At 36.1% G+C, this 24002-nt stretch overlaps 1 protein-coding gene across 1 annotated transcript in view; it reads left to right on the top strand.

The window, feature by feature from the left end:
- cdkal1 (CDK5 regulatory subunit associated protein 1-like 1) overlaps window positions 1-24002 on the top strand; it is a 186802-nt gene that overhangs the window by 21459 nt on the left and 141341 nt on the right. Inside the window, exon 4 of the mRNA XM_044117411.1 lies at window positions 6738-6822. Within this exon, the coding sequence (XP_043973346.1) occupies window positions 6738-6822 (85 nt within the window). The remainder of the gene's footprint in view (window positions 1-6737; window positions 6823-24002) is intronic.

Raw genomic sequence — 24002 nt, 5'->3', positions numbered from 1 at the left:
ATCATTTTTCTCCAATGAACCATAAGTCACACATTACATACACATAGCACTTTTTTTTCTTCTTATAAACCTATACAATCAAGTGGCTATATGAACTTGGGCTAAAATGTCTTAATCCATTTTGTTGAGTTATTGTCATCAGAAAACAAATTGCTGCTGACTAATAAAATTCTAGAGAGATACAGTTGTGACAGTGATCTCAGTTTTTGAGAAGTATAACAGTGGTGAGTGGGTCACTGCCCTACCCTGCCCTCCAGTCCACCTGTCCTCCCAGGCTGTGGTCCTGGCACTCGGCTGTCTGGTCAGCCTATCAGCCATACATCCCTTATTGGCTCAGTCAAGTGTGTCTATTCACCCCAAAGCCACCCCTTGCCCTTACTTACTTCCCCCAATAAACCAAGAGAGTAGTATTTCCCAAGGTCATTGTGTTCTCTCTGTGTGTGTGTGGGCGTGTGTGTGTGTGTATATGAGAGTTGAGCGATTTTAGGGGGCAGTGGAGAAGGAATGATGGTGTGTTTGAAATGTGTGGGATGGATGGAGCGTGGAGGGCAAAATAACAAGAAGGAAGACTGTGTGTGTCTGTGTGAGGGGTAATTGTGTGTGTGTGTGTATGTGTGTGTGGGATCGGTTGGAAAGTGGGTCATGGTGTGATTTGTGAAGCACCAGGAGCATCATATTGACCCTGAGGGCAACTGTCTGCTTCTCTTCTATCTTACTTGGAAACCTACAGACACACACCAACTCCAATGTGTTTTGCTGTTGAATATCATTTACCACAGCTGAAGAGCAGGGAATCAGAAATGCTACAGATCTGCTTCTTCAGTATAAAAATGTGTGATGGTTATTATATTTTATTTATATAAAAACGACTGAATCTGCTAAAAGCCAGTGGAGATGATCACTGTCAGAAATTCATCCATATTGCCCCTCATACTTCATGTAATCCTTTCATTCAGTTAGATGTTTGATATATTTTACACTGTATATGTAGCTGACAAGGACATTTTGGGAGTCCGCTTGAAAACCTGTCAAATAATCTGCCTGAAATGAAAAAATATGATCTTCTAACAATCATTAGTGAAACTGGGGTTATTTCTGGTGCATATCCATCATAGTGAGGGGAATTAAAGGGAACTTCATGAAAACTTCACGGTGCTTGGACAGCAAAGAGTCTGGAGGTTTTTCACCTACATAAATATACATAATCTGACTACAGTGAGATTCACTGAACTGCCTGAAATCAAAAGATGGATTATCTATAATGAGCACAGATTTGTGATGCAAAATGCTTGGCTTGTGGACAGTAAACAGATGTGTTTTTAGTTTTTCATCAAACCTATGAAGTGACTTGGAAGGGAAATGTAGAGTTGAAACTACGGTCAAATCATATATGAAAAAATCAGAATAGATGTTAAGACTATACCATATAAAACCATTTTAGCATGTGCCAGAATATGTAAGGACTGTTTTATTTTGATACATTTTTCTTTTCTTGTCCTGAAAGAACAAACTTGATACAATAAATTTGGTCAAATGAACATATCCAGATCATGTGGTAATCATGTGGTTTAACTGTTGCCTGTCAGTTTGTTTGTACTACGAATCATAGAGATAATAAAAAAAAAAAGCTTAAATCTCAAGTATTATTTAAATAATTGTGTTTTCTATTGATGTTTTTTGTGTTTGCACGTTCTGTTAGGAAAGTTGACTCATTCTAGATTATGAATCATGATAAATCACAAACTCTGAATGACCAGAATAACTTCTGCTACATCTTGAATATCGGAGTTGTACATTTTGGTATAGCATTTACAAATTGAAGTTTCAACGATATTAAGTGTCCAGTTACATAAGGTTTGTTGGTGCAGTGGATTTGGTCAATGATGAAACGGAGGTTTGAAAGCAATCGCAGGCATGCTACTTTTACTGTATTTTTACACAGGAATGTATGTCAAGTTTGATGTTGGTGATGCAATCTTTCAGATACTGCTGTCCACATTTCTGGTTTCATCTGTGATTTGGCACATATGCTTGTATATTTGTCATCTCTGACCCTGCAGCTGAGCCTGAACTTTGATTCCCTGTGGAATGCTGCTCACAGCTGTGGGTAAATTGACATCCACACATGCAAAAGCAGCAAAAGAAACCCCCCCAAAAAATGACATTGCAGTTTGTGAAAAAAGAAAGATCTAATTGCCCATAATCATGATCATAGGACCATTTACTTTGGTTTAAAAACAGAACTTTTATTTCCCTTTCCAGTAGGGTACTGTTTCTCTTGCACCATTTCTACTCACATAGCAATACCCTGCATCCATGTATTTAGTTGTGTTCTCATTTCCTTTCCCATATACTTATTCTTTATTCCATTTATTTTTTAATGTATAGCCATGACTCTTCTGTCCTTAGTAAAACCTTTGCAGCTTTGTTCATGATTCCATCATTCTTATTTTTTTGAGTGCACCTGCTCCCACAACTTCTTTGCTTTTTTTGACTCATCTCCATAGCGAGTAGTGAAATAGGAATGTGTTATGTATGATTCTGTGTACACATATACTCAAACACACATGCACACTCAAATACTGACCACAGGTGCTGCAATCCCAACAAGTTTGTCTCAGATAATTCAGAGTCATGACCAGGAATAACCTCACGGATTAGATTTAGCCATCCGGTTTTACATGTGGAGATTTTTTCCAAATAGACTGTGTGAAGGTCTACATATGTGAATATTTCAATGCATACACTCAGGAACAGATTGAGGCAAAGACATGCGCACACACAGCAGCACCTGCTATAAGATACGAGGGTCAACAGCTTGGCATTGGATGTTTTCTTTAATTTCTATTTGTGAACAAAACCAAAAAAGTCCACTCTTCTGTGTCTTTTGAAGGAACATTTATCAATTAGCTGAAGCACCAACACTGCTGCTACTACTGAAATTTTGTTCTATAATGAAAGGACCGATTAAAAATATACAAATATAAAAATCATTTTTGACTAAGATTTATTTTTATTCCCATATAAATTTTTTTTCTATAGTAGCACACTTGTACACACTGTAATGCAGTGTTCAGAAGCAGGTATAACACCACACCCTGCTGGAGAGTCTGTTTACAAAAGATTCTTGCAGATGGTTATTCATATCTTTACCCTCTGGCCTCAGTTTCATCAGATAGGTTTTGGGTTCACATTTAGTTCTAGTGAACTCTCACAGGCTTGTCTAATCCATGACAGGCAAAAAATAAACAAATTACTTTTAGACAATTGGGTGCATGACAATGATCAGTCAAATTTTATGCAAATAAGAGATTCCCAAAATTTTCCAACAGTCCCTCATGATTTCATGTCATGGAAACGTTTTGCTGCGTTAGTGAAAGCTGCTTTCTCACAGTGAGATAAAAGATGTAATGATAGCAGACAAATGCATTTCATTGTAGCATCTTGCTAAAAGGAAAAATAAATATTAGTTTGTTTTTTTCTGTTCATGATTTTATTTACCGACTTATTCTGGAGATTTTTCCATAATACCTTATAATGGTTTGTTAGGCGGGGGTCGAAGCTTGTTTGAGGCTGAAATAACTATATCGCTCAAGTCAAATTCCATTTCCTGGACTTCCTCAGCCTTCAACCTAAGGTCACATGTGGTTTTGGTTAAAATATTTTACACAGCGGGTATGTTGTTAGGTTACATCAAGTCTTTTAGCATTTACTGAGAATACCCAGTGTAAAGGATGATTTTTTTTTTTTTTTTTTAGTGCTTATTGAGGGAGATATTTATTCAAATATAATGTCAGGGTACTTTAAATTGGAAATCACAGTGCTTTTTGTAACCTTACAGAAATAAAATGCATGCATTGGTGGGTGCATTGACCACTGCCAAATAGCCTTAACTGTTCTGATCTGCCCCTCAATAAGAAATAAAAATGTAGCACACTTATATTCTCACAAGGATCATGGAAAATATAGGTGTAGTGTTAAACCTCTGGCAGGAGTAGTGCAACAGGATTTTGTCAAGGTGTAAAATGTTCAGGTTTTAATCCATAAATACATAGTTTGTGCTCTGTGTGTGTGTGTATTAGAGCGTTTTGGATGTTTTTTGTTCCTAGTTCTTTATGTGACAGTGTGTTATGTGGACTTTAAACTGGTCTTGAAAATGCCCTGGGGTGGAGAGGAAACGGCAGCCACACAGCTGAGTCTCCTCCCTTGCGCTGTTTTGTTTACATTTGTTTTATTGCTTAAGAACAAAAAAAAAAAGTATAAGCCTGATTTTCCAGCTGCGTGTATAAAATCTTTTCCTTCTGATGATCAGCGATTCATTTTCTCATACACATACAATATTGCTGGGGTTTGTGCTTTGTTCTACATGAGACAATTCTACATCACACAACCGCACAAACAAGCTAACACAAGTCCGTGCTCATATCGGTGTTAGTCATATAGTTGTTGTAAAGTTTGAGATTAACAATACTTGGCTTTTTGTCAAGGTGAAGTAATCTGAACCACCATCTAATTTTCTATGAGCATGTGACTTAATTTGATGAAGCTATTGGATCTGAAGGCATGTACCTTGAACTGAAACTCCAGAAGCTTGCTTGATATTTATTTTATAGCAAAGAAGGAACTTGACAGAGCTGACTAATACAGGCATCATATTTTGATGGCTATTACCGTGAGAAATTGTTAAAGTATTTGGGGTCCTGCAAGTTAACCATTCGCTGTGCTATCATTTTGTATTTCAAGGTTAATGTATTACTACTTATCTAATGTTATTGCTGTTAAGCTTGCACACATTTATTTTTGTGAAACATTATTAGATGTTGCTCATTTTTTAACTGTTCTCTAAAAATACGAAGGGGTCAATAATGTTTCTGCTATCCAATTCAAATCAGTTGTGGGACAGATTTGTTGTTAGTTTTTCCCCTTCATTCATGGATCCGTCTCGTGTTTCAAACTAAATCTGCAGGTGCCCCTATGTGTGGTAATTATAATTTTTTTTTTCATTTAATTTTGAAGTCGATAAAATAGATTCCTTCCTCATAACTCTGTGTTGTCTTTACATATGTGTTAGACTAGATATAGCACCACTGTGGTCCACTCAGTCCACAAAGTTTTTTTCTTTTTTGTTATTCTTTCTAAGTAACAGAAGTATTGGTTCCTGTGCTGGAATCTTCTGTTTGACAGTTCATCTTTTTTTCATAGAAAGACACAGCTAGTGTATACCGGATGAACAAATGCAGAGAACACAATATGTTTGGACCAGCATATGCTTTGCTGCAGCAGCAAAACTGATTCCATGTGAAACAAAACAAGCGGGAGTCTAGTTTACAACTTGTGTGTTGTGGTGTAATCCGGCTCTCTAGCAGTCGTGCTTTACACCTTCAACAACTCAGAACAACAAATCAGTAATCCATGTTCAAGTGTTGAGTATGCTGAAATCATTAGGGAAGGCTGAAGAACTGAAAGATCAATAGACTTTTTTTAATATTAGTGTCGGTAATTAATGTGAAACGTGTGTGATTTTTATGGTACTGTCTGCTCAAAACGTGTGTAAAACTGACCTTAAATTCAGTTGATTCTTAACTCATGCCCAAGTATGTTTGTGTCTTATGTTTAAAAAGTTTCTGCATACCCTTTAGTACTTGTCTTCATATAACAGATGTTTTTGAGATGTATTAATGTGTCATCCATAACCTGCATGGAGGGTTAAGAAGGCTCTAAATTTGATCAAATATGTATGATTTGTGTTTGGTCGCCCTTTCCATTGGAACTGACTGTGTCTTGTCAGAAATGGAGGCGCTTTTAATCTTCAACAACCTCAATTTAAATTCATTTTCAGATGTAACACTTTTTAGTCTTTGGTTTAGCATGTGTTGAATTTAGAATATCGGCATCAAATTTATAATGCAACTCTTTCACTGTGAACAAAGGCATATCAGATCAGCCTTCATGAGTAGAGAAACTATTCAACAATACACCCACCTCCCTATTTATAAATGTCAGAATAAGTTGAAATTCATAACTATACATACATTTGCTTTAGTTTTTATTGCTATAGTTGCCTTTTAAACTATGCAAGTTATTTTAAATGTTTGTGGTTTTCTTGTGCAAGCTTCTTACAAGTGTTTGGGGTTTTGACCAATTCCATTGAGATCAGGACACGGTCACTCCAAAACATTGAATTTGTCGAATTTGAGCTACTTGGTAATTAATTTGTCAAAATTATTCTCTTCAGTTTAGATGATTAATTTGTTCTCAAGGATGAGGAATGTGACACCTTCACCTTTGACTTTGACTTTTAGTGGTCCACAATTCTCTTCCTCATGTACTGGCTGATTTATTTTTATAGTGTCATGCAAGAAAGTAGTGTATAAAAAAATACTGCAAAAAAGATGGACATCATGAACTTATCAGAATCGTATAAAGCTGTGACATCATCATCATCTGGAAAGGAAAAGTTTATTATGATTTAATGTGAAGATAATCAACCTGCTTTTTAAACAGTGTATGCCAATATATATTCACTATATTTCAGTTATATTCTCAGCTTGGAAGTTGATCTAGCAAAATAAAAAAATAAATAAAAAATGTCTTCCTTTTGCCACAAATGAGTGTACTTCACAATGTTTCTTATGTTAAGGAAACAATGTGCTTTGTTGAAACTCATGTTTGTGTTATAGTCTCTGCAGTTTCTGTGTTCTTACCAAAAATAAACTAAACTTTGTTTCTCTCCACAGAGGACTCAGCAGAAGCCGACTTGTGGTTGCTGAACAGCTGCACAGTGAAAAACCCTGCAGAGGATCACTTCAGAAATTCAATCAAGTACGTCAGGGAAAAAACTGCACACGGACTAAGGTTCAGCCCTTAGTTAGTGTTCTCAAGGATGAGGAACGTGACACCTTCAGGCATTTGGAAATCATACCCAAGGATGATTTTGAAATCATCCTTGAACCATAGGATTCCTAACTCTTGTGGTTAGGAATCCTATGGTCATTTAGAAACCAGTAATGACATTCAGGCTATTTTGGGTTTTGAAACTAGAGCTTCCCTGAACATTCCCCACTGTATGGAAAGAAATTACACTGTGCATGATGAGGTAATTTAACTTTATTTGATATTAAGAGCTGACATGACTCATAAATAATTTTTTGGAACATAACTGCAAGAAATGCTGAACTGAACCAGAATAAATACATTATTGGACCCAATAGTAACGATCAAATATTCAGACTAATTGAAAGAACACAATTTGGATCACTAAAAAATAATTTTGACATTTCAGTTTTTGACTCCAGCGTTCCCCTCGAAGTAGCCACAGTTCTCTTCTGACAGACTTGTTGTCATGCAGAAGCTAATCTTAAATCCTATGTTTTAGACCTCTTGAGTTTGCTTGAGACTCTACCCATTTATTTATTCCAGAAGTTGTGGACTCAAAGAGAAAATGAGAAATGCATATGCTCTTACAAAAGCACTGGGAAATTAAATTTGAAACTATTTTGCATTTTGGTCATTTTGCAAGGAGCACACACACCTGGCAAAAATGTGGTCATGTTTGACATTGAGCCTCTTGATCAATTTACTTATTTTTCCAAAGTAACATTGGGATATTTGGTGCTGGGTTCTCCACGTCCTCTCAAACTATAAATGTCATCAGCGAAGAATAAAAATCAAGTTGAAACACGTTGCTTACAAATGTGTTTAGCATTACAAAAATATTTCTTATCCCCCTATGTTCCAATAAGAGAAATTATGACTCTTCTCTTTGTTAGGGGACCAGTTTGTAAAAATGAGAACCAGTTCACCAGCATCATGATCTTAGTTGTCCAACATTTAACTCTGTTGTCCTCCACTATCAACCACATGCTGCAATACAGTGTGCTGCACAACCAATTTTGCATTATCAGAACAACAATATAGATAAGGAGAAGAGAGGACAGTGGCTTTACAACTTATTCATCAATGTACTTCATTTTTTCATATTTGATTATTCAATTTGCAATATTTAAATGCAGTTAGTCCTCAACAAATCTGTTAAAGTCAGCAGTGTTTTTCATTACTGCCATCATTATCTAATGGACAAGATGTCAGTCTTTTAGCTTTTTCACAAGATTAAATGACAAGCATGTGTTGTAGGTTTGGAGACATAAAAATTAACTTCTTTTTCACTGGGCCAAATTATTGTTTTAAAGAAGAAAATTTTTATTTCACAATGCAATCTGCCTGTCTTTTTTCTGCAACAGCATCTTGATGCTCACTCCTTTCCCCCCCCCCTTCTGTCAAACAATTTCTTTTGCAAAGAGTCAATTAGAAATAATGCAAAATAATAACACTCTTCAAGACTTTGAAAATGTCCCCTTTAATGGCGCCTGACTTTTTTTTTGACAGGAAATCACCCAGCTGTAATGCTAATGCAATTAATGCTCTATTCACTAAGAAGACACACATACACACCCTCCCATACACATGCATATGGGAGGCATAAAGTTTTTCCGCCTTTCATTGCTGGCTCTTTTCTTGATTGAGAAACAAAATGAGGGGGTTCAAGATCAGAGAGAATCCAAATGCCCACTTGTCATTGCTCTTTCCCCCCCCCCTCACATGCCTTTGTTTTTTCTGAGGCGGAGGCAGGGATGTAGGCTGCCTCGCGCTCAGTCACACGCTGGCCGTGATGCCTGCGCCTCCTGGTACCACAACCTTGTACTTCAAATTCACACATATTTTTACAGACCGGGTCAGAGTTGAAATCCATCCAGAACATTAGGGGATGAAGAGTTTCTCCATGACTGAGTTCCCAGCTACACTACTCCACACACGTTTTTTTAAAATGTTTTTTTTTTCCTCAATATTTTTAAAATTAATTTTGTCTACCACAGTGTTGAAAATTCTACTCAAGTCATTCCTGAAAAACATCAACCTTAACATGAAAGTCAAAAGGATGTCAACTTTCTTTCATTCATACATTCATTTTATTTGCTGAAGAGAGACATTGTGCATTAGTGAATATTTTTGAACAACACAAATTGTTCAAAATTTAAGGCCCCCCAATTACCCCTAAGGCTGTCAGATGGCATGTACTGAATAAAGTAAAATGATTTTTTTATACTGCTACCTGCATGGAGTCGGTCTGTAACTGCTCTGAAAACTGATATTTCAGAATAGTTTTCTACAATTTGCTCTTTGAATGAAACAGTGGTTTTATTATTTCCATGGTGTGGTTGATGTTACTGTTTTTAAATTGTTATTATAAAATAATTTGACTTTAAAAACTTGTCAAAGTTTTAAAGTTTTATACCCGATATCTCAGAGGCACAGTAAAGAAGGGATATTATAACCAACAGAACAACGCAAGCGTTTAAAACTGTACAATGAAATCTTTTTGCAAATAATATGGACTATATGGATTATTACATTTTACTTAAGATTCTGGTTTTTCAACCAGCCTTTATCTCCAAAATTATATATATTTATATATAAAACATAATTTAAGTGGACCATTGCATTTTTGTTTATAATATTATCTGCATATTCCATCTAAACAGTATGCCCGCACACTGAGTAAAAAAAAAAAAAAAACACCTTTCCGAAGTGTCTTTCTCCCTGATTTTTATTTTTTATTTTTCTCATGTGGCTGAGAACAGGTGCAATCAAAGCAGAACATGTTCATTTGGCAGAGATATCCATGTTAAAGTGGACAGAACCTGAGCTGTCAGGTGGATAGCTGCCAAGCCAGCATGTATAAAGGTTTTCAGGGCATTTGTATGAGTTCACGAGAAGACTATTTGTATGCATGAGGTTTCTTTGGTGTCGATGCTGCATTCGTGTGCGTCTAGGCAATGATGGGTTTGCGCGTTGTGTATATGCAAATATCACATTCCAATTATACGCACACCAGTACCTATCCATATAAACCCATTTAGATTGATCTATAGTGAGTTGGGCAGTGTTGTTCAAAGATATGGTTTGTTTATATTGATGTTGTGAATAATTCAGGTTTAATATCAAAACTCAGGCCTTGGTTATTGTTGCCTGTTTTTTTTGTTTGTTTTTTTTAGTGCCAACTCTTTAAGGGGAAGTTTATCTGTTATTTTTAGTCATCATGCAAGGTTACATCGAGACTTTAAGATATTCACTTCTGCTTGTTGCTCAGTCACCGGGCAGATGTTTTTTTACATCTGGAATTTATTAAACACCACAAAGCGCAGAGGACTACCTGAATGCTAAAAAGTCAATTAGAATGAGTATTTAAATATGCATGTGTGTGTTTTTTAAATGCCAAAATCTATAGTATAATTCAATGTCAGAGACCTCAAATCAATAAATGCTGAATGCATTAAAAACAGTTGCTCAACAGCATGCGATTAAGCCTCTCTTGTGTTGTCGTGCATCTGTGTGTGTTGAATTTCTCCACTTGGCTGTTTCCACTAATTTGTATGATCAAGGGAATGTGTGCTAAATGAATAAGTTCCTAACTCGGCTCTGTACGTCTGTTTTCAAAATACACCAATTCCCATGTTGTATTTACATTCATTTCAATATAGTTTTAATATTCATGAACCAACCATAAGAAAGAAAAATCATTAATGGTAATTGAAAGGGGACTCAGGGTGTACAGAATGAACTCTTAGAAGAAGTCTTGTGCTTATGCTGTTGCATTTATAACTGATCTGTAGGCTGGATAGTGAATATGCATGAATGTCCCTAGCTAGCAGGACAGTTTTCCTCAGAGTTATCTTTTTATGCCCTTGATTGTGTTGACCATATGCTGCCAAAAATACATTTAAAAGCAGGGCATAGTTATCTGCTTGTGTCTCAACCAAATATTTCATTTTAAGAGAAAACTGTGCCAGCAAATGATTATTTTGCTATGTAGAAGTTGAGTGAATTATACATTATATTACATATATTTATTATTGTCAGAATGTTGCATTTCTTAGGTTGAGCCACACTGTCCATGCAGGAGATGTTCTAAAGGGAGAAAAAAGACTTTTTCACAGTACAGATTTAGGCAGTCATGTCATCTGTTTATGGTGTTTTAGAGTGTTTTATTAAGTCCACAATCAGGAATTTTTAGAGCACTTCATGCTTCGCTTTGCTGACAAACTTTACAAAGTTGCAGATTTTATTTTCCAGCAGGACTTGTGACCTGCAAATACTGACCAACCGGGTGAGGGTTGTTAGTTGTGCGCTGCTTTACTTGCTATCTGGCCACTCCGGATGTCTTGTTTTTCCTGCAGTGAGCCTTGATGTAGCCAAACTCTGTCAAATACTTGTTTTTTAAAAGTCATATATTAGATTTGTGATGTTGATGCATTTTGAACTTATTTACCCCCGAGGTATTTTTTTACCGCAACACACAAACTTCCCCATTCATTTTTAGAGCATTATAGTTCCACACAACATCGCTTAGGATTTTTTGCCGCGCTTGCGCAGTGTGAAGGAAAGAGAAGATGAAATGCACATGCAGGCTGCACAATGAGATACAGGTGATCAGTTTGTGATCGGCAACAAGAGATCGTGATCGGCGATCACCGATCATACACTTTTCCAGGGTATTCGGCTGATAATGATCGGTGGCCGATTGATAGGCACGCCTGTAGTTTTGTATGATGAAACAAAACACAGTTACAACATTTTTGTAGTTGGTTGAATTTTTTAGGCAGACTTGTGAAGACACAAGTTTCTCAAAATCTTGTTTGGACATTAATCTGTTAATCCTGGAAATGTCCTTTAGTGATAGAAGCCAACTTGTATCTGTCTTTATGTGTTTTTGAAAGGTGAGGTCTACCCAGGTTTCTGAAATTACCTTTTTAATTTGTTGAATTAAAAAGCAGGTGATTCCTTGTGTGCTTTTATTTTTACTATGTAAAGACACAAACATATGCATTTATGCTAAGTCACAATAAGTGGCTTTTTTAATTTTGTTAAAACCAACATTTTAAAAGTAGGCAAGTACAGATTTGAATTTTGTGGCTAATTTCGGGCTCTTTAATGATGAATAAGTTGGCATTTTAAAATGACATTTTCCACTGGGTGATGAGCTTAACACTAAGATTTCCAAAAGAATTTCAACATGTTCTAATCCTCATGCTTGGTGACATGCACAGGTTGGAAGCTCAAAAGGGTAAAAATAGTGACTTTGATGTACTCCTTTCAAACATTTTGTTATCTTCTTCCTTTTTTCTTGCTTTCTTGAGACATCAGTGTACAAGACAAAACTCAGTGTGTTATAGGAAATAGTTTCTTTTTGAATAGTTTACATCTCTTTGCCTTTGACACTCTCTGAAGTCGTAAACACTTCACTATATTGAAAATAGGTAACGTTTAGAAGGCCTGACTTCATACAGGATTGCACACTGAAGGGTGCCTTTGGTTGCCGGCATTCAACGGTAGAAAATATATTTGATTCTAGAGTTTCTGACCTTCAGAAACTCTAGGTGCAAACTGAGAAGCACCTAATTAAAGTCAGCAACTGATTCTTCTGTGCATTTCTAAAGACAGCAACATTTTTACTTATGTAAAGCAATCTACTTAAAAAAGCTGGTATTAATTTGCTTCAAATTAAATGCTGACCAACTCTGTATATACATTGGAATATCTGCCAGTAAAATATCCACTGACTCTGGGATTATGAAATTCCGTTCACACCAAGTGTTTCTCGTACAAATTATTATAAAATAAAAGCCCAACCTTTGCCACAGTTTTACTTGGTCTCCTGACCTTGATTTGAACCTTTAAGTGAACTGAAAACATTTAGAATTAGTTCTGCACTCTGTCACAAGTCTTTAAATTAACACATTGCTTCAGTAATAAACTGTGTAGTGACCCCAGAAAACTATAAATGTCAGTCTCCAACACTGAGATGTATTCAGAAATATACAAAATGTTGACATTGCTGAACAGTCACTAAAGTGTTATTATTTAAGTGCCTATAATACAAGGAGCTGCTACAAGCCTCACAGTGTTTTGTTTTAAATGAACTGATGCATAGAAGTGAGTGACATTAAGGCCAAAGCTGTTTGCTTTTCATCGACTTGACATCGAGGTATAAACAGTCAGGAATCTGCAGTGACCTTTTGAGTTGTTTACTTGGGGCAGTTGTTTTATGTCCATGCTCCAATACGGCAGACACCAGACATGGGTTTGCATCTGACTGGAGACGCACACGCACACACACACACACACACACACACACACACTTTACACTTGATGCCTGGGGCTGGTTTTGGTACAACCCAGGGATTGGCATTTAATCTGTCAGTTCTACAGGGCATTAGCCTACATTTTCGGGTATGCAGACGCAGGAAATAGTCTTGGGGATAGAGAGAGAGACTGACAGCTACATAGGGGAAAAGGCATGGTGAAAGACCTTGTATATTGCTTAATTCAGATGTCCTATGTTTGTAACACTGAGCCCAGGGCAGTCTGAGAACTACACCAAGAACTAGGCTGACCGGATTATGACCTTGCTATAATATTTTCTTTTGAAGTGCACATTTTACGGGTTTCAGGCTAAAAATAGTGTTAAAAAAGTAAAATGTCTAAAAGAGCCAAAATCCTGCCTATAGTTGACTTGAACTTAAACAAGTAATTTAGTCCAACATGGATGAAGAAAAATATTTGCCACCAGTTTGAAAGCACAATCTGATAAAAACCTGTCAAAGCCCCTTCAGCTTTTCCCTCAATTGACCACAAGCTCAAAACAAATAGATATTCCTTTTATTTGTTCATCTGGTTGAGTGGGGATGTGTGGATGAGTGGCCCTTTAAGTAAATGGGTTCATAATTACAGCCTGTCACATAGTATCCGTCCTTAAAAGGTCCGCCTGAACAGCAATCAAAAAACTTCTCAACTTTCATCAGTTCCTCCGGCAGAGCTTAGTACTGATGGCTTTTCCCTGTTGCCCAGCTGTGGTTTTACACCTCTTGAGGCCAACATAATACAAGGATTGAAGATCTTTTTTAATAGTTCAGTCTTATGTTCAGATAATTGCAAATGTTCTAAAATCAGGGCAGACTTGACTGAAATAAGAGCTATAACTGCGTGGTGTGTGCAATATTAATGATGTCAGAGAGGCAGTTGGTGTGTGCCTGCAGTGCTTTAAGTGTTTCAAAAATGTGCCATGAGTGACTGTCGGAGTGTATCTGAGATAATTTATATGACAAAAAAGTGTGTGTTTTGGAGGCGGGGGGTTATGGAGAACAGTATAGTGATTAGTGCAGCAGGGCAGGTGTTCAAGATTGAGATGCAATGTCAGCTGGTGTCTGCAATGAAAAAAATAAATATCTTTAAGTGAGCGCTCCCAGCAGGCGGCTGACTGAATGTTATTTTTATTTGGCCTGTAATCATTTATGTTTTTCCATCGATGAGGGATTTTGAAACAGTTGTTTGATTAATCTGCCGTGACTCTTTGTAAAGGTCATGTTAGAGAGGTCAGAGGTCATCCTAAAGACTGTAAAGACTTTTCCTATTGGATTTAGTTCTGTGTAGAGATGCTTGTAGTTATTTCTGCTCTGGATGTTTTAGTCTTGTGTTTTTCAATACACTAAAGCATTTCTTTCTTTATGTACTTTAGAGAACACTCCACATGCCAGTTGTTATTGCTTTTTCCATCTATTAAATTTATTTTTGACTGATTTAAAATAATTCAAAATTGCATTATACAGATAACGTGTGAATTTTAGATCTAATAGATAAAGGTGGTTTTGTTTTTCCAAATGTTTCCCATGATAACTGTGTGTGGCTTCTTGTTTGTGTGACCATCATATCCAGGCATGTAGATTTTATTCTCCATGGACATTTGTCACTGCCTGTGTGACAGGCTTGAAATAAAGACAGATTCAGCAAACTTATTACTGATTTAAATTTAGAAATCTCCACCTCACCTAACTTGATGTACACCTGTTTCACTCATATTGAACAATGTGATAAAATGAATAACCTATCTGAAGAAAACCATGTTTTTTGTTTTTTTTTAAAAAAGGTGACTTGAAACATTTTTCAAAAATTTCTAGTATGAAATAGCATACTGGACATGCTATTTCAGTTTTCCTATTTTAAATGGGTATCCTGGAAATGAACCAAGCTTCCAAGGGTTTGATTATTATTATCATAATTTTTCTCCCCACTGTATCGGTTTCAACTGATGACACATTTAGCAGAAATTGTGCCTTTATTGGACTTAGTTTTTTTTTTTTTTTTTTTTTTACCTGCTTTCTCAAACATATGCTGTCATGCTATAATTCACGTATCCCTTGCACCATAATAAATTAAAACAGGAAAGAAATTTTATTTTGGTTTATCATCATAATATAGGCTGAATATAACTGCTCTCAGTACTTTTTAAAAGATTTGTAATTGTAGATAAAAACAATAAAACAGAAATTCAAGTTGACAGTTGTGATTTAATTTTCAAAAAATAATAATAATAATAAAAAAAATCATGTCTCAAACTTTATAGGTGATTTTTTTTTTAAGTCTATGTGTCAAGCTTCAAATGATTGCCAATTCAAAGTTACTCCATTTGACATTTTCACCACCATGTTTTTTTGCTATGGATTTATACTTGTTAAAACTCACTGAAAGGAAGCATACCAAGAAATTCAGTGTGAGTAGAATAACTTTTTGAGCTTTTTTAATATTTAAGAAGATGGCAAATTGAAAAGCAGGCAATTTAATTTTTAAATTGTGGCTGAACAATTTATTGGAAATATATCATTATCCCAATATCTATGTACACATTGTGTATGTCATAAGGATTAACTGGACTGCAATAAGTGTTAGCTAGGTTTTTAAGCAGCATGTTTTCAAGTTCTGGATGCCTGTGCTTGGTAACACCTGCACAATGCAGCATTAAAAGCTGTGGATGGTACAGAGGTGGTAAGGCTATCAAGTCATTTAAAAACAAGCTATGTTGTGTCAATGCCAAAGCAGCAAATGCCAGCCAGAAATAACTTTTTAATAAAACCTAGTTGAGATGGAAACATTAAATAATTTTTTCCCATCTAGTAGCTGGAATTTATTACCTTAGGTCTACAATTGCTGTGAACCCAAAGCAGAAAGACAACACTTTTGTTTTTGTTTTTTTGTTGTTTTTTATTATTTGTCGCAAGTTGCATCACTATCGCAAAATTCACTAATATTATCAGAAATCTCACATTTTCCTAATATTTGTGTGCCCCCCACAGTAAAGATTAATGCTATGGCAATTGACATGTGATTATACCCACACACATCCTCCGAATCAGGGTAATACTGTTACTCTATAGCTTCAACATGAAGCAATTTTATTCATAACTAATGACCTTGATGCCTCAGCAATTCTATAGCAATAAAGTGCGTTTAATTAAATTTCCAGTTAAATAGATAACATGCAAGAGAAGAAGACAAATGGTGGTAGAGTAGCGGAGGAGAAAAATGGGAAGAGATGGATTAAAAAGGTGGGCAACGTTTAGGAGTATCTTTATAAGAAGGAAGCTGTTTTACTTCAAATTAAATGAGTTGACCCACCAGAGCCACTTTGATTTAAATTTAATTAACTTTGGTTTTAGTGACACGTTCACTCTTTGGGAGTGCTGAACTGAAAGAGGTTTTAAGAAGACCAAAGAAGAGAGAAATGCCTCTCAGATGCTCATATGGTGTTTGCTTCTTTTTCTTCAGGTATTTTTTTTTTTTCAAACAAGGCTACACCGTTACCCCTGTGCTCTTTGTTTAATTTTGCATGTCTTTTTTTTCTCATGTAATATAATCTCTAATGTAGCCCACCGATAGGAACACTTTTTTCCCCCCTGAGAATTCTCATCAAATGCTACAAAATTAATTTGAGGGGAAATCATTTAAAAGTGATATAATACAAATATCAAGACAGTTATGCCACATAATCAAAACCCAATCCTTTAAAATATTTACACATGTAAAGAGGACTGGCAAAAAATGTGTCAGGAGCAAGTGATTAAGAATATTGGAAAGAAAACCTTCCTCATGTAGACTGAACAATGCCAGTGTCTGATTCATTAAGAATTTAAGCCTGAACTACACTGTGAAAAGCATGTGTTGTCCAACACTTTAATACTCTCTAAGAAATCATAGATGGTAAAAAAAAAATAAAAGAAAAGTGTTCAGCCTGATAATTATGAAAATACAATTTAATCAATGTAGTTGTCAGAATGTGTCTTTATTTAAATCTGTCCCAGTTTTTCCTTAGTTTTGGTGGTTTGTTTTGGAAATGTTAACTTGTCAGTGCAAACTATATTACTGAGAATACAAGGCAGCTGATTAAAAATTACACATAAAAAAATTACAACAGCTGCTGAATTAGTGATGCTGCAACACAGTCATAACTCCAACTTACTCTGTTCTCTTCCAGTATTATCCACATTTTATCCAAATCATATTTGATAGATCTGAAAGTATGTTAAGCAAAAGAACTCTGTAAAATGAATAATTTTATTACACGTTGTAGCTAAATGGCTCACGTTTGTAATTTTAAACTAGTGATGTAAAGTCTTTATTTAGAGTTCATTGTGATTTTAATTAGGCAAGGAAAGATAATCTCATCATTGCCTCATTAGGCTTTTAGGTGTCAAAGAAGAAAAAGAAAATGATAGAAAACTTCAAAAGAGGAGGGAATCTTGCTTATATTTTTGTTGTTGTTGCATGACTGCTTTGTTGGACGAGCTGCTTAAAATTTGTGAATGTACTTTTGATCACAGGTTCATTAAAATATTAAAAAGAAAAGCAAATGACTTACACTGACTTGCTTTATTTTAGTTCCATCATTATTCATAAATAGTCAAAGTAAAATATCAACCTAATATTTGTATTGGGATTTCTTTTAAGAGGGGGAGAAAAAAAATGTCCAGCCTGTTTCCCAGGAAGTGTCGATTTGGTCTGAATGTGGAGAAATGTCTTTTGAAACGTTGACTCATCTGACAGATGGTACATGGAGAGGACTGCTCTGACCCTTTGTTCACCTGTACTGACAAAACACAGGTAAACTACAGCACCTGCTGCTTCGCTTCTCTCTCATTATCCCCACACTGACTTGCTGTCAAACTGCCTCAGGAACAAAACTGAATCTTTATTTTGGCTTTAATTATGCTTCTTACAGTATTATGCTTTGTATTTTTCAAAAAGGTCAGGCCAGGTTGTTGTTCTACAGAAGGTTCTTGGAACTGAGCTACTCAGCTTACAAGGGTTTGATGACTCACTATAAACCAGGAGTGTCCAAAGTCAGTCCTCGAGGGCCGGCATGCTGCGTGTTTTAGTTCTCTCCCTGGTTTGACGCACCTGGATCAAATGATGGCTCATTAGAGGCCTTAGGAGAATACTGACCTGCTGAGAAGGTTGTTACTACCACCAGGGAGAGAACAAAAACATGCAGGATGCCGGCCCTCGAGGACCGACTTTGGGCACCCCTGCATGAACTCACTCAGTTTATAGTGAGTCAAATACACCTAGCTGTGTATTTGACTCCTAGTGTTTATTTTTTACACAAATCTAATAAGTAGACATACAAAAGTGCAGGTATAAAGCTCTAGGAGACAAAAGGGTAATGGTGGGTCAAAGAAGCACCTGTAAGCTTTTGACATTCTCCCTGTGGTCTTGTTTTAAGTTGAAGATTTCCAAAGCTGACATTTGCTGGTGTTGGCTAAACAAGCAGTGACCCAGAAAGTCCTGAGCCACTTAGATACTATATACTCACTGCAACTTATAAGGGATGACATGCATGCCCTCTGCAATAGTGTCCTTTCTCTGTACACTGTTGGGGGAGAAAAGTGACAGCATAACTAGTTGCGAAACTTTGCAGTTCTACTTTCATAATAGTTGAAATACAGTTTTTCAACGTATCCGTCACACCATTGTCGCTTCAAGATTCAATAAGTTAAAGTATAGAGATGTGATTGATATAAATTAAGTCATGAAAGATGACAGTGAGATCTTTGACCTTTAAAGGTTTGCCTCTAAATCCTCAAGGGAGTCTGTATCCTCAGCAGAAGAGAAAGGGATATGAAATGTGACAGTATTACTCAGTGTTCCTCAGCTGAGAAACTTAAAGAAAAATGTAGAAACTTTTACAGCCTGGGAAGAATGGTGGTATGACTATCTTCCTTAGGATTCTGCAGTCTTTACTATAGTGTAAACATATGCAAGTATATATAGTGTTTTTATCAGACAATAAACTGTTCAGTACACATCAACACAAATTAAGTCATTGTAAGGTGATGTTAAACAGAGACAGGGTTTTTAATGTTTTATAAACAGAAATCTGAAAAGTGTGGTTTTCATATGCATTAAGCCACTTCTATTTTTTTTTTTACTCTGAAATAAAATCTGGAATAAAATGCCTTTTAAAATCCCCTCATTAGCAAATTATTTACTAATAATGAATGCTCAGCCCTAATTAACAACCTGTTTAAGTATATGCCAACACTGTTGAATGCAAGTCCAGACTTTGACTAGGACATTTCTAAACCTCTGGACTTGCGTTGGAGCTTTGTTTTTCCCACATAACCCCAATGTTAGGTCACAAACTGACAGGTCAAAATTCTCATTCAGGACTTTCTACTAGAAAGCAGAATTTATGGTTTGAATCAATTATGGCAAGACGATGAGTGGTCCCGTCATCTGAAGCAGCAAAATGGCCCAAATCATTCCACCAGTATAATAATGTTTGACTGTTGGTTTAACGCTCTTTTTCTGACATGTCTGGGACTTTATGATTCAGTCAAGATTTCTTCTGTTTTATTTTTTTGAAAGATTGCCATACAACATGGAATCACTAGAAGCTGCGGAAAATACACAACAGCAAAAAAGAATAGCATTCAAAAAAATAACCAGTTTAAGTAAAGACTTTAGTCTTTATTCATTTATTTATAGTGACTTAAACTGTAATATATTATTTTCTATTTATACTTATGTACATGTATAATATAAACAAAAACCTTCAAATGGTATTTCCATCAATTAAACAGAGTGTTGTTAAAATTCTATTCTTACAGCCAGGAGAGTATAAAAACCAACCAAAATCAAGCAAACTTGATTCCCATTTTTAAGTGTTAGACAACAGACTTTTTTTTTCTCCAAGCAGGATTCCTTCTTCCATTTCCATTTAATCCTCATTAATCAACTAATCTGCAACACTTTTGCTTTAGTCTGTAGCAACTTTTCAAGAAGTAAACGTTTTTATGGCTTTATTGATGACTGCTTTGCTGCTTTAAGTGGCGTAATTATTCGTCCTTTCTGTTATTTTGATTGCTGCTCGGTTGCTGATTGTTTGAATGATTCCAGGTCATTGAGCATGTGAAATTGCAATTTTTCGAGAGAGGTCTTGTAATAATTTATGACCTTGAAACCAACCTTGATTGTTTACGCTTGGGATAATTTTGTCTGAATGCATTCAGCCAAGAGTGGCCTTTCACCTGAGTCATTATAACAAAGACTTACCCCTTGTCTGATCTTTGGATTCAAATAATTACACAGAGATGGCCACTCACACAGAATAGTGCAGCTTCACACAGAGTGGAGACCAGATGAACATAACCTCCCCGCATTGTCTTGGCAACAAAGCAGACTAAACATTTCTTTTTTTACTTGAGGTAGAATCACCAAAATTTCAGTTTCAAGATAGTACTTTCTGCTAACGTTGACCTGCCGTGTGTGCTTTTTGTCTCCTATGGTGCAGATTCTGAACATTTCATTGATTAGCAGCAAATAGTGCAGGACTGCTACAGAAAATAACCAACATCAAGAAATGAAAGCACAGCCTTCTTGCTATTATCAGAGTTTCTGATTGATCGGGCTGAACAGTATCGCTTCCCTCAGATTCAATCATGTGTAGAACCTTTCTGTGTATGAAAGGAAAGATGTTGCAATAGCGCTGGAAGTTTGTAACCTTGTACAGAATGAGAGAGTAATCTTTCAGTAGGTAACATTCCTCTATTCTTTCTTTGTGTTGCCTCACTACCTCCATTGCCAGAACATTATTAAATAATATGCTGAGGAATGTATGTAGGAATTTTGTTCTTCAATAGGCTAAAGTTTGTTGGATTTTATGACATTTTTTCCTTGTACTTACATTTCTACAAAAATAAAAAAACAACAACAACAAAAAAAACCAACATTCTTGCTCTAAGATTCACCCAGCACATTTCTGTAAAATATTTTCATTCACATGATCCATTTTATGCCTTGGCAACATTTGATCAGACACTAGAGGTATAATGCTGAAACAGTGACCATTTCAATACTTACCAGTAAACAAAGTTCCAGTAGTAATTTTTAAAATAGCCATGTGATTTAAATACAGGAATAAAATACCTAAATGCACGATCTCTGTGGATTTGTATAGAGATCTTTGTTTATCATCTGAAATATTAACTCATCAGCTTTTTCTCTGTCACAGCCTGGGGCTAGGTACTATCACATTTAATGCCCCATAATAGCACTTCTTCTATAAATAACAGGACTTGGCATGGGAAATGGGACTCTCGGGGCTCTTTTTAGGATTCAGCTATACAGTCTTCCTTCTTAAAGTTCATTGAAGTGCTCATCTCTAATGCAATTTCCAGCACATCTGTGCAGCTGTCTGTGTGGGTCTGTTTCACATGGCTCTTTTTTTCTGTCTTTTACTAGCCCTTTCTCTATTATGATGCATTCAAGCGGTCAATACAGCTCATTTACAGTAATATGGTATTTATTACACATTCATCTAATTTTACATGACAGATTTGTCTCCTTTTCATGGCAGTGTGAATGTGTGTCCAGCATTCTTTAAAGGCCATAATCTGAAAGCTTCGCATAACATCTGACTTTCCTTTACAAGGCCCAGGTGGACAGTGCAGGAGCATCCTATCTACAGCATACCCAAAGGCGGCGTGGGGCAGCCATAAAATAGCTGTGTTATAGGTGTCTATTGATTGGTCAATAGATTGCCTGTTTCTTGTAAATGATATACTAGTAATAAATGAGGAAGAATGAAAAGAGCCAACATTTTCTTTTCTCTTCCTGCATTGTTTTAATTCTGGTGCCTTGTCACAGCTACTGTTATCAAAGATGTGCTCCAGATTTTAAAAACACAGCAATCTATCTCTGTGCTATGGCATTTCACTTTAGTATTGTTTTCTTTTAATCTCAAGTTACTTTTATTGGACTTCTTTCATTAAAGCTACATCCCTGTGCTTTCAACCTTGTTTTTTGATTGCAGTTGTTTAGTTATTTTCATTTATTTTTGTCTTTGTTTCTGTTCTTAAGAAGAGGAGCTGAAAAAACAAATGGGCTTTAAAAAGTGCATTCTGGATATGTGTTCAAGTGAAATCAGAAAAGGGATTCAGCAGCTTTGCGTCTTAGATCTCCACCTTCAATCAAACCTTTTCATAGCTTCAGACCACTCATTTCTTTCCTTCATTTTCCAAAGATGTGATGTTGAATTTGCTTTTCTGTCCTCACAACCACGTTCCTTAAGATGTTTGCCTAAATATTATTTATCCTGTAACCTAGATATTTTTGATAGCAGCTCTTGAAATATTTGAAGTAAAGATTAAGAAATCTAATTTCACTAAATCAGAATTCCCAACCTGTTTGAAAACTACCATTCTTCTCTGAGATTATGGACACAGTTGTTGGTGCTCACATAATTACCTTTTTAATCATGGGTTTGATTTCAGTGTTCATGTTCTGTAAGAATCACGTTCTTTGCCTATGAACTGTTGTATTTTCTTATTATTAACATAAACTTTGTCTTTTTATGTAAGGTTTTGTTGGCACTCTTGGCCTTATTTAACAGTTGTTAGACAGGAAAGTGGGTTGTGAGGGATGGAAAACATGCGGAAAAGGTCATCAAAACTGTGAAGTCTTGGACGAAGGCCTCCCTCCATACATGGGTTGCACTTTACACCTGTTCCACCGCCACACCCAGCAACTTTAACTTTATCTTTAATGTTGTTAAAACTGGCAGCCTCATTTGTTTTATCTATTATGTATTTGTCTTTTATTTTTGACAACATATCTCAAGGCACTCAGCAAATCTCCTTGTAACATTGCCATAAAAATGTTATTTTTTACAGTTTCCTGTCACTCTTTTCTTTTCCCCACTCTGCACATTGCAAACTATAATGTGTTTTAGTTTGTTCACATTCAGGTTCTACAGGTGCAGAGTTAGCTACTTCTTTATAATTTATTTTGTTTAGAAAAACTCTACTAGTATAGTAACACACACAGGAATGAGTACAGTTTCTACAATAGTTCAGTTTCTTCTGTCGGACAGAGGAGACTTTTTTTTTCTTTTTTTGCTGCTGTTACAAAACACACAGGAATATAAATAACGAACACTGAATAAAACATATAAAAAATAAACATGATTTGTGGGTCCCCCTGTTGATAAAATCGGGTAACGTCTTGGATTACAATAGCGGTTGTGAAATTGAAATTGCCTCAGTGACCAAGAGTATAACTGCATTATTGATTCAGCAGGAGTTTGCAGAAGTGGAAAATATGTGAAGGAGCAATTTAAAACATTTGCTCACTCTCACTTACTCACACTCACAAATACCCGTGCACTCATCGACTCACATGTTAATTACAGAGGCTTGATGGGTACTTAACCTTGCCCCTTGCTGCTTATGCTAATGCAGAGAGGTCAGGGGTGTACAGAGTGGCTGGTTCGCTGTCAAATCAACCAGAAATGGCCGTTGAAGTGCAGATGAGAGGGCGAGGAAGACAAAAGGAGCAAGGATAGGCCAAATATGGTAAATAGGCAAGAGAAATAGACATGCAACAGAGCTATATCTTCAATGTCCCACTTAATTTTATCAGATTGTTTGGAGTAGAAAAATCTTAATTTTCTCATCTCGTTTAAGTTAAAGTCATACTCTCTCAGCCTCGCAAAGTTTCTCACGGCTCGTATCACTATGACCTCATCCTCAAGCAACATGTTTGCTAGGGAACATATGGCAGAGGATCTGTGTGTATGTAATGAGCTCATACTTTCTCCCGCTATGTAACCAAAA

This window comes from Gambusia affinis, linkage group LG05, assembly GCF_019740435.1.
Source record: "Gambusia affinis linkage group LG05, SWU_Gaff_1.0, whole genome shotgun sequence".
NCBI classification, from domain to species: domain Eukaryota; kingdom Metazoa; phylum Chordata; class Actinopteri; order Cyprinodontiformes; family Poeciliidae; genus Gambusia; species Gambusia affinis.
Note: the sequence above shows the minus strand (reverse complement) of the source record. Positions and strands in the feature narration are given on the sequence as shown.